At 38.2% G+C, this 12,080-nt stretch overlaps 1 protein-coding gene across 8 annotated transcripts in view; it reads right to left on the bottom strand.

Moving 5' to 3' along the window:
- The window catches only part of brsk2b (BR serine/threonine kinase 2b), a 163,428-nt gene that overhangs the window by 10,823 nt on the left and 140,525 nt on the right, over positions 1 to 12,080 (bottom strand). For 4 of the 8 annotated variants that reach the window (XM_016497074.1, XM_016497076.1, XM_016497080.1 and 1 more), the window contains exons 9-16: positions 11,590 to 11,621; positions 10,325 to 10,489; positions 9,510 to 9,607; positions 7,982 to 8,132; positions 7,311 to 7,379; positions 5,580 to 5,640; positions 2,518 to 3,184; positions 1,135 to 1,183 (exon numbers count right to left, since the gene is read on the bottom strand). In XM_016497074.1, coding sequence (XP_016352560.1) covers positions 1,135 to 1,183; positions 2,518 to 3,184; positions 5,580 to 5,640; positions 7,311 to 7,379; positions 7,982 to 8,132; positions 9,510 to 9,607; positions 10,325 to 10,489; positions 11,590 to 11,621 — 1,292 coding nt within the window. The remainder of the gene's footprint in view (positions 1 to 1,134; positions 1,184 to 2,517; positions 3,185 to 5,579; positions 5,641 to 7,310; positions 7,380 to 7,981; positions 8,133 to 9,509; positions 9,608 to 10,324; positions 10,490 to 11,589; positions 11,622 to 12,080) is intronic. The other 4 variants (XM_016497081.1, XM_016497075.1, XM_016497077.1 and 1 more) reach the window with 4 other exon arrangements.

Raw genomic sequence — 12,080 nt, 5'->3', positions numbered from 1 at the left:
ACTAAGATATATATTTTGGGGGGATTTTTTATGAAATGACAGTTCAAAAGATCAGCAAATTCTTTTATAACCTTATAAAGGTCTTTACTGTCACGTTTGACCAATTTAATGCATCCTTGCTGGATAAAAGTAATTTATTTTGTAAAATCCAAAACTTTTGAAATGTAGTGTATATATTTCAGCTTCACCAGTAGAGAAGTTGGCAGATGAATTTCAGACCATCAAAAGATGGTGTCTCTTGGACACAGCAAGAAACAAAAACATGTATGACTTAAAAAAGTGACATTATATGATGAACTTATATATGACCAAATACTGTGCAGCACCATACAAACCTCAAAAACAATTATTTAAATAAAATCTATTTTATTATTCTTTTCATTATTTAAATGTATTTTAATGTACACATGTTCCATTTAAAACTAGATTAACATTTGTCATGACACACAATTTGCTGACAACTGAAAAGTACTGGAAAGTTTCTAAAATATTTCATGACAAAAGCCTGTGTGTAGGTTTGAATGCTAGCATATGGCTCATTTCTCAACCCTGCTTGAAATCGCAGAGATTTTACCATAGTCAGTGACTATCAAGGCCATCTCAACATATTGTGACACTCTCTCACCAAGAAACAAAACAACAGCAAAATAAGAGGAAAACACTCCAGAAGAAAGTTTCCACCGTGGTGCTGCTTTGCGTGCCTGTGAAGCTAAGTGGAACTAAAACACTGAATTATTCATGACGAACTATTCCCTGATAATGTCTTCAGCAACAAACTAGGCTAATGGGGCCAGGAACAGTGTTTGGACCACCACATTAACTTTAGCTGCAGAGTTTTCAGAGCTCCTTTCAAATTATAATAAAATTTGGAGAAAAAGTAAGTACAAAGAGCAAAAGTTAAGTGTCTTAATTAAGCAAGCTTTAATTGAGTGTTGGTGATTTAACTCTCAACAGCTCAGGTTAATACAAAAGGTGTTACATTTAGCCCCACACCTAGTAGAACAATGAGTATTGAACTAACATTTATTTTAATTCAATTATAATTGAGTATTATTTTAATGTTTCTTTCATACTCTGGGATGTAATAAAACTGTATATTTTACTTGATTGTCTTTGAAAATTGCTAATACTTACTCGGGGGAAGACTCTGGTGTTAGGCTGGACATTTCCTCTTGTGTGGGAACTGGAAAGAGACAAAGCGAACAAGCCTCAGTGGAAATTGCATCATACTCTATATCCTGAGAGATTAGACATTCATAACCTGAGGAGGGGAATGCTGATTAACCACAGCTAATTACTCCAAACCTGCAGAGATTAAGAGTAATTCAACCCCCACTATCAGCTCATCTGATCCTCTTCCCAGTAAAAGAGGGAAAGAGGAACAGCTGGAGGTGAGGGGAGATGCTTGTGCAGTTTTCATTATCATTACTAGATATATCAGCAGATATAGCTGATAATGGAGTATCATTGAGTTTATTACCCAGCGATCTGTAAAATCAGTCCTTAGAGAATATCCCTCGCTAAGAGGGGAACGTCAACCTAAAACCCCAATAATAAAGGATTAGCAAGCATCGTTCTTTCACCTAAATACTTTTTACTGTATATGTACATAGGCTATGGTGCTTTATTTTACACCTGATCCTGCATATCATTGCTTTAGTGCCATATAAAATTAGGGTTTTATAAGGGATGCATAATAAATTGGTAGCATTAGACATCCTGCAATTCATTATTTAATTGTGCCTGCAATGCTTTTTCTTTTCTTTTTTTGTCATTTTTACATTTAGATTAACCTTAAAATTAACAGATACAGTTAAAGTTAAAATATACTTCAGCGAAAAATTTAAATTCTGTCATCATTTTCTCACCCTGATGTTACTCCAAACCTGTATGACTTTGCTTCTTCTGTGGAACACAAGGCTGATGTTTTGAAGTTTGTTTTTTTCATGCAATAAAAGTAAGCGGGGACCAGCATTGTTTTTGACTTTAATTAAAAATATAATTACAAATCTTCAAAATGTTTTCTTTTATGTTCCACAGAAGAAAGTAAGTCACACAGGTTTGGAACGACATTGATGGGCGAGTAAAAGATGACAGAATTTTCATTTTTGCGCAAAGGATCCCTTTAGTATTTAAACACACTAATTTGTTGAATGTTATCTTTTGTAAATTTCAAAATAAATATCCATTTTTCTCACTGTATGTTATAATGTTGTAATAAATTCTAAATTCACTTGTATATTTAAAATTATTAATTGTAGTTTTCGTGTTTTCATTTAGTTACACAAAAGAGTAAAATAGAGTCGCATTTTAATAATCTGTTATTAATAAATTATTAATTTTTAATTTTTAATAAGGTAATCCCTTGTTTATTTAATCAGAAAAAAAAAATCATCATATCAATGTAAATGTTCCTAGATTTGGCCAAAACGGCAAATTTCCTTTTGCAGTCCCTGGGCAGGTTGATGTAAAATGTTATTAAAAAGTGCTTTGAGATGTCTCCAGCAGTGCTGGTACCTTGTAGTTTCCTGCGGTGGAAGCGTGGTGAGCCAAGGAAGCTGTTCTTAATGGAGTTGAGGCGTGTTCTCCACGGCATGCCTCCAATGGAGGGGCTGGGGGGTGGCGTGGGGCTAGGGGTCCCCGCTGGGCTCTCCTTAGGTGTGTGCACCGGTGTTCCTTTCGGAGTTGGTAATGGGCTGCCCCTGGGGGAGGGGTGGGGCGTAACCTGTATGGTGGAGATAGATTTGCCGTTGTGGTCAGTCCCGGCCAGCGGGTGAAGGTGGTGAAGCCGGATGGGCGAAAGGGGTGAAAGGGGCGAAAGGGGAACGGAGAGCTTGGGTGGCACCGTGAGCAGTGGCCTGCGCACTTTCGGGCTGCCGGGCAACGGCGGGGGCAGGGGTTGGCAGGGCGTAGACGGTTCCGACTTGGCCGCAGATGGCACGGCCGTCATGTTAGGGAGCGGGTTGGACCTGGTGACCTGCAGGGGCTTGTCTGCAACTTTGGGCTTGGCTGGAAGGGTCTGGGTTTTGTTGTAGTGCTGATGGACAACTGTCTTTGGTTGAAAGGTTTTGGGGGAGTTGGGGCCTGTGCCGTTCACCCGGGACACAGGCGCGTGGGTGGGGCTGTGGTTGGGCGACTGCGTGAGTTCTGCGGATTGTGGAGGAATGGCGAACCGCCGCATGGGCTGTAAGAGCGCATGCACAGAGCCAGCAGCACAAAAAGAGCCAACACAGCCCATACACACAACACACGGCCCCATAGTTAACAGGCATTACGGCGCAGACGCACACACACCGACACCAAACATGAAAAGATGGTGAACAAGCCACCGGTGATGAGAAGTGAGGGAGGAAGTGCAGAAAGAAAGAGAAAAAAACATGCCATTAGCACAACCAGCCAAGAGGCAACAAGACAGTGGGAAAAATTTTTTCCCAAACCAGTGTTCCCAAAACAAATCAAAATCAGCAACAGAAATTAGCAACAAAAAAGCTCTGGGTTGTTGTTGGGATGAAAATAAAAGAGGTGTTGTCAGCACTGACTAAGCAAGCAGGAAATTTGTGCAAGGCTTTGCTGTAAAAGGACGCTATTGTCAGAATACCTCTTATAATTTGAAATAATCATCATGAATTAGGTAGAAATAACATAAAATGTGATCCAGAAATATATGCTGCCTCAATTAACGAGTTTTTCAAGACAATAGCGCCACACTATCAAAATGGCTAGTGGAAATAAGTGCAGTTGACCATTAAACAGAGCATAGAGTACAATGCTGCTGTTGGAGGTATGATATGAGGATGCTGTTTGACAGATGATGCTAATAATAATTATATTTGGGTCAGAAACAGGGGATTGATTCAATACAGGCCACTAAAAGTAAAGAGTGTGATTACAATCAGCAAAGTGAAAGCTCATCAAGCATATTGTAAAACGTCATAGAAATACAATGGAGTGTTAACTGTACCAGCCGCAACCATAGCACGGCATAAAGAAGAGCACAAATGCAATAAAATGGATTTTTAAAGCTCTTTCATACCACAGGAAAGATTCTTCCATGACAAACCTTTAAGTCTGTGTCTGAGCAGTAAAACTCATCTCAGATGAGCTGTATCAAGGAGTTCTTCACAGACTAATTCAAATTACTTCCACCAAGCCTGTTCTCTACGTGAACCATTTTCATCAGTGAAAGGGCACCACTGCAGACATTCTCCAAATGTAGAACATTTCAGACTGCAGAATATTTGATCAGGTCGGATTCAGAATTGACTTTGGGATGAATCCTGCTGGGAATTCCTTGATGTAACTCAAGGACTGCATATTGGGAGGTCTTAGTAGTGGATTTGTAATCTGTTAGCCTCTTAAACAAATCAACTGTAAAAGCTGGCTACATCCAGAGGCTTCACCGTTAGTAAGGAACCAGGGATTTTCAAGGGATTTTAACAAGCCATTAGTGACTTGGGCTTCAAATATTTCCAGGCAACAAGCCTGTGAATTGGGCATAGATTAGCAGTAATTATGCTAAGCATGGTAGACTGATTGGGCTAGAAGTAGTGGATCGGTGGGGGCAGACAGCAATACTGTGGCTGCATTTCAGCTTATAGGTAATATACGATTGGCTGTCTTATTTAACAACGCTAACAATATACAGAATTATCATTAATGCTCCATCATCACTAACAATTCTCAGAAATAATCTTTCATGTTGCATTATGCCTTCAAGGACCCACTTGGTGGATAGAAAGACAGAACAATGCCCCCTTTTTACATATTTTATAAAATTTAGTGTTGCACTTTAAACCTGTCCTGTAATAACATGCGTATGGTACCATATTAATGCATTCAAATATTTTTATAAACATACATTCCCATTAAAAATTTGGGGTTGGTAAGATTTCTTAATGTTTTTGAAAGGTGTTCACCAAAGCTGCTTTTATTTGATTAATAAATAAATAGTGAAATAATATTGCAAATTAAAATAACTGATTTACATTTGAATATATTTTGAAATGTAATTTACTCCAATGATGACAAACCTGAATTTTCTGCATTACTCCAGTCTTTAGTGTCGCATGATCCTTCAGAAATCATTCTAATATGCTGATTTGGTGTTCAAGACATTTCTTATTAGTATCAATGTTGAAAACAGTTGTGATGCTTAAAATGTTTTGTGGAAACCATGATACATTTTTGCAGGATTCTTTGATGAACAGAACATTCAAAAGAACAGCATTGTTTTGAAATAAAAAGCTTTTGTAACAAATGTCAATGTCTTTACTGTCACTTTTGATCAATTGAATGTATTCTTGTTAAATAGAAGTATTATTTTTCTTAAAAAAAAATCATACTGACCCCAAACTGTTGAATGATTCCCAACTGTTGAATTTACATACTTTTACAATGCCCAGCAGCACTACCTGTTGAAGACCCCTGCATTATGCAATCAATGCATATATTGATGCTGAAGATCAAACAGATGTGGCAATGCATATTCTATAGATAGACGCCACACCAGCTGGCATGGGTTTCAACACAACCAGACTCTCTGAGTGAAACCAATGTTTTAATATGGATGGAAGGCTTACCCGAGGACTGCTGAGGGGACTAGTGGACAGACCAGAAGAGGCTCCGCTGATGGACCGGGACCTAAAGTTACACAACATACAAAGACGTTTCTGCCTCACATATAGCACACTGTCGTATCGCTATAGGAGGTTCAGCATGTTGTGTGGGTGAAAAATTATTTATAATTTATTTTATTCCTGGACATAGACAGCAGTATAACACCAGACCTCTATATTTTACTATAAATCTTGCATTTCTGTTAATTACATGTCAACTTTCTACGTAGGCCTTTAGGTCTTTTTGTTGATTATGCTATTTTTATATTTTGGGTTGCTATTAAATTTGAGCAATTTATCATTTCTCATCCTAAAGATGAAAAAGGTCATCACAGCCTTTTATGAGATTCTGTATGAGGCCCTGAGTTCTTCCGAAATTCATTGTGCATTAGATGGTGAGCTTCAGTAATTCTCCAATAAATGATTGGGGTTTAATTGACCGTGGACACAATTCGTTTTGTCATCAAGTCAAATCGAAACAGTAAATCATCCCTAATGGTGTCAACATTCAGACTCACACGATTTGACTCCAGGAAGGATTTGATCCATAAACTGATCAATTGCATTTGCAAAGGCTACATAGATGAGAATTATGCGTTGGTCTCAAATTGTCTTTAATTATTCAAGCATTAAAATCCCAACACCAAATGCACTGCGCAATGCTGATGTTCATTATATGCCTCTTGCATTCAGCTAATTGGCTTACCCAAAGCACAGCGTCAGGAAGAGAGCTCTTTATATGTGTAATAAATGACTATGGAATTCATGGGAGGAAAGGACAGGCACTAGAGGACAGTAACTATATGAGCTAATATTTCTACACTTTAAGCATTGTACAGTATTTGTAAAGATTTTATATGTAGTGCATCGTTAATATGAAGCTATAACTATATTAAGATGCTTGTAACTACTGCTTGTAAAAATGCTGTTTAAAATTGTATAAAAGATGCAGGGGAGCTTTTCATTTCAACTAAGTCGTTACATTTTGAATTGTAAACATGCATAAACATGTATTTGATCTATCTAGCCTGTCAGTAAAATATTCATTTACCAGTACCTAACCCAGTGCACCTCTATTCAACACAATGATTAAATAAAAATAAATAAATAAATTATATATAAAGAAATATTCAAGGCCCATTCTATTATCTGGCAGACTAAACAGTCTCAGTGAATGCAGATGTAGGACAGGATTGTGAAACTCAAGGTTGAAGAAAAATGCTTGAATAGATGAACACAAACAATCGGATAACCTCTGTCTCTCACCTACTGTAAGTGCACACATCACTCTAAGAAAAACAAACATCCTGGGTGAAGGCAAGAGAGGCATGAAGGCAAAACGAGAGCGAGGGGAAGAAATGAACAATTTGGGATCTACCAAGGGACAAAAATGCCAGACATCAAACGAAACATGAAAGGCAAAATAAGGGAGATAAGATGCTTTTGATGTGTGTGGAGGGAGCCAGAGGGCCACTGCTTTACCAAAACCGAGAGGCCAAACCAGGAGGAAAAAACTCTTATTTACACGTGCAACCTCCACTTTTTTAAAAATTCCTTCTCAAGCAAACTAAGCTCTTAAGATCTTAAATATCAGTGGTTGAAATAACAGGCCAGTGCTCTCTGTGGCATGCTTTGAGTGTTAAAAACCCCACTGCATCTTCAGAACAGAAAAGAAAGCATGGCGGTGGTTTATACCTCTCCTCCTTGCTTTGCAGTATGGGGTTGGCATCTGAGATATCCAAGCTTTTACTGAAAACAGATTTACTACAGTAAGAGAGAGTAAAGTTAGAGTAATTTACAAAAGTAATCATGGAGTTGAGCCAAAGCATCTACACAGGGAAAGGACACAGGGCTGATGAAATGGATCACAATGGACATGGAAAAAAGTAAAAAAGAATTGGTAATAAAATGTCAAAGATACAGAAAAATGAAAGGCACATTAGAAATCCCATTGTTCCCTTTAAAACCACTTTGAGAAGTTAAAATTCACCATATGGCACATTCAGCATGCTGCTCGACTAGCTGTGAAACGGATTTTCAGAGAATAGTAAAACACTCTGCTTTTGAAATCATTGGTTTCCTTTTCCAAAGAATTAAGCTGAGCTCATTGATCTTATTTCTTTTACTCTTCATGTGCAATTAAAAATGCATTTCAAAGCTAGTATGCAGCTTGTGATAACTGTGAACTTAATTTTGCCAATCCAAAGTTTATTTAGGCTTTTTTTAACAGACATCACTGTCTTCAATTTTCCCTTTCAAGGCTCCACAAAATGTGACATCCTTTCAGCTGTTTTTTACTGTGGCACTCACTGCTCCGATTGTAGAGTTTCATAAATAATAGAGGAGCGAGAGATGCGTTGCTGTACCTCTGTCCGTGTTGTGCCATGTCGATGGCACGTCTCACAGGAACAGGAGATCCGCCCTCTGTCATGCTCAGCACCTCCATGGACTTGCGCTCTGGCCTCATCTTGTTGTGCCTCGTCAAGAGTGGAGAGTCCACTCGCTTCCTGGGAGGATCTGAAGAAACCAGCATATGATAAATTCAATGATCCATAACACATGAAAACAGCCCATTAAGCCTGTGGGGTTCATAATGGGAAAAATTTAATAGTGAATCTTTTTCATTATGCCTCTCAGCCCTCCAAAGCATGTAAATCCCAGTAAGATTTATTATTTTTAGAAGAAATTAATACTTTTATTCAGCAAGGATGCATTAAATCAATAAAAAGTGAGAATAAAGACATTTATAATGTTACAAAAGATTTTTCAAATAAATTCAGTTCTTTTAAACTTTCTATTCATCAAAAAATCTTGAAAAAATATATATCATGGTTTCCACAAAATATTAAGCAGCACAAGCATTTTCATCATTGATACTAATTAGAAATGTTTCTTAAGCACTAAATTAGAATGTTTTCTGAAGAATAACGTGACACGAAAGACTAATGAACTTTGGCTGTTAAAATGTATCTTTGTCATCACAGGAAAAAGTTTCATTTTAAAATCTATTTAAAGAGGAAAAAAGGTATTTAAAATTGTAATATTTCACAATATTACGTTTTTTTTTACTGTATTTTGTTCAGATAAACACAGCCTTATGTCGAGTTCACACTGCAACAATTCTTTAAGTCGTTGGATCACCGTTGTTTTCACACTGCACGACTATCTGAGGTAGCATTCAGTTGCTGCTATGTTCACATTGCATGATGGATCGGCGACAGGAGGTTACACACTGCATGACTTTACAGTAGGAAGAATCGCCAACAACTCTGTTTGGTCCGCAAACTTTGTTTCATAACTCCTCCCCAAACTTCCCGCTGCCCTGTATCTTGCTCTCTCATTGGCTGTTTGTCATTGCCAATGTATTTTTCAGTCAGAACTCTTTTCACAGCGCGTCTTTGATGATTCACACTGCGTGATTGTCAATAGCATGAACGAGCATCAATTTGCCTCAGATTTCGGGCATTTGTTGGCGATTTCGCAAAACCTGTTGGCGAGTGAAAATCGGGTCTAAAATCGTGCAGTGTAAACTCAGCATTAGTGAGCATCAGAAATATTTCTCACAAACATTAAAAAATCTTAAACTCTAAACTTTTGAATAGTAGTGTATATTAAAAGAACATGAAAAAAATTACCCATTAACTTTAATAATGAATGTCTTTAGTCTTACTGCATATGATTCATCAGTAAACACACTGTTCTTTAGAAAACTATGTTTTCGTGATTTTTAAAAAAAAAAGTTTTTGTTTCCACTAGTTCTCCAAGGCTATTTGGGCAAGGAAATTATGTCACATCACAGAGCTGTTGTGAATGCCATTTCATGTTGTATTTAAGGATGAAATACAAACAAACAGATTTAGTACATAACAGACAAATTGACTGAATCATTCTTACCAATTTCATTTCTGGGTGGTAGATTCTGATCCTCATGGCTGGGATATCTCTCCTTACGGTCCAGCAGGAGGAAGTAGATCATCTTTTCCTGGTTATCACTGGAGGTTGAGAAGGCACGGAGAAACAAAATGCGTGTGTGGTCAAGACAGGTGTCTGATATACAGTACAATCTCCAAAATAACCCTCAGCTCAGGCTAATTAACATCATTAGTTAAAGAGCAAAGAGTAGCATGCACCTCATTCCCAGAGAGCTAAAAGACATCCTGCAGAGATCACAGGATATCTCTTATTTCATTAATGATGCAAGAAGACATAAAATATCCGACAAGAGTCTGGGCGAGTTCAAAAAATTTTCAAATTCTCCCAGCAAGAGGCCTTGTGTTGCATTTTTCTGCCCCGGACCACACAGCGGGAAGTAAATATGACCGGTCTTTGCTGCAGGCGCCATCTGAATTGTTTAAATGCTGGGCAAGAGAAGAGACAGAGGCTGCAATCTTTTAGGATTGAACACCCAGGCCATCTATCAGTGGGGCTAACGAAGTTGATCGCGCACAGCGGAGCATGCGGGCGGTAATTGTGCAAAGTACGGGAGATGACAGATGAGCGGGAGGGAATGGGCTTCTCTAATAGCCTGCAGCCAAGATGCTGTACTGCGTGTTTACTAAACCTAAGAAACAAGGATGTAAAATAATAATACCCTCACATATGGTCTCCAAAAGCAAAAGCAGTCAGTCTTGTCTAATCACTGGCAATAAAACTTTGGTATCCCGGGAAACAACCTTTCTGAGGTGAGCGTCTCATTCTTAGTTACTCACTCGTCTGACAGCAGGTCTTTCATCAGTTTGTTCTTGTCCCGGAAGCAGCCCAGCGAGTGCATGCTTTCCAGCACATCTGGGTCGATGTCCTCAGTGGAGGGTAGCGTGCGGATCGCCACTTTCCGTGGCGCCGGTTGTTCTGGTTCTGGCTCGTTCTTTCCTCCTCTGAATAGAAGATCAACAACAAGAGCATGTGAAATGATCTAGTGTTCTTGTTTATTTTTCATTAATTGAGCACACATGGTAATCGCCTCCGGCGTGTTCTAGGATCCTTGCTGGTGGTATAGGCCTAAGTCACAAACAGGCCCACATGCAATCTGCGCCCACAGAAAGCTCTGGAGATTTAAAACGCCCATCATCTACAAATGAACCACCTCCCTGTGTGTTTGTTTATTGAATATTTTGGTAAATTTGATTAACGCTTTCTTCTACCAATAAGAGTGTAGTAGACCCTCAGTTCAAATTAACACATTAATTAAAACATTATCATTTTTAAATCCATTCTGAATATTTTAGCCGATTTTCTCCGACAGTCAGTTGAGGTATTATAAAAACATCCACAGACACTGTTTGGACCCAGTAGTATTATTATCATGTATGAAAATTAAAATGAAAACTTGCCTGGTAAAATTACCAGGTAAAACTGAAACTAAAATAAAATACATTTTATTTTTCTGACTCAAAAACAACATTAAAATAAAATTAAAAGTTGTAGTTTTTGATACACAATATATTATAAAACTTGAAACCTTTACAACCCACCTGCATTAAACAAAAAAAGTGCCTCTAGACAACAATAACACAAGACTATGCTGATAAATGATTTACTTACACCAGCTGCTAGACTAGAAAACATTAAAATTAAACTACACTCGATAGAAATGGCTAAATAAATTCAAATTCAAATTCAAAATTATTATAACCCTGGCCCCCAGTCACGAATCATAACTAATACAAAATGTTGGATACTGGAGAAATACGTGTTTAAAATTGAAACAGTTCAAGACAAAAACAAGGCATTGCTTATGGGGGCAAAAACATTGAGTGAAGCAAACACAAACACACACACACACACACACACACACACACATACATTGCTGTCATATCATTACTTAGAAAAGCGTCTTCTTTTGTACCGTATGTTCTCAGTTATTGCAGTGAGGACACACATGAACTTACAGGACATGCACAGACACAAACACACAGACAGATACTGAGCAAAAACAGCCACAGGACGACAGGCAAAAAGTGAAGTTTATACTCACATGTACCATGTGTGCTTCTGTATCTGTTCTAACTGTAAAGAGAGGAAAACAAAAGAGCCAAACCATTATCCATCCATTAACAGAGCCAAACAAAGACAGCAGAGCATGACAATAAAAGCAATGAATCTATCTCTAAATGTCAGGCAGTTTCCTGCTGGCCGTCTCTAATCTCTCTCTCTCGTGTCACATGCTCTGATCTCCCCGGGTTTAAAGTGTGGAAGCTACAAAGACATGTACATTTTAGCAGTTAATTAAAGCTGTGGCCCGCCGAACAAGAACAACAGCCTTAACAGCAGCAGCCGCATCAGAGTGAATGGTTTTTGGGCCTGTCATGTAATACTGACAGGAATGAACTGAAATCAGTCTCTATAGTTGTTAGCAACAGATGTGTGTCTGGTGGGTGTCTTTTCAGGAGCTATAAACATTTCAGCACTTGACCTGATCAGGAAACTGTGAGGAATGAACACACTGAATTGGAATGTTCAAACAAA

This window comes from Sinocyclocheilus anshuiensis, unplaced genomic scaffold (genome assembly GCF_001515605.1).
Source record: "Sinocyclocheilus anshuiensis isolate Anshui unplaced genomic scaffold, SAMN03320099.WGS_v1.1 scaffold502, whole genome shotgun sequence".
NCBI classification, from domain to species: Eukaryota; Metazoa; Chordata; class Actinopteri; order Cypriniformes; family Cyprinidae; genus Sinocyclocheilus; species Sinocyclocheilus anshuiensis.
Note: the sequence above shows the minus strand (reverse complement) of the source record. Positions and strands in the feature narration are given on the sequence as shown.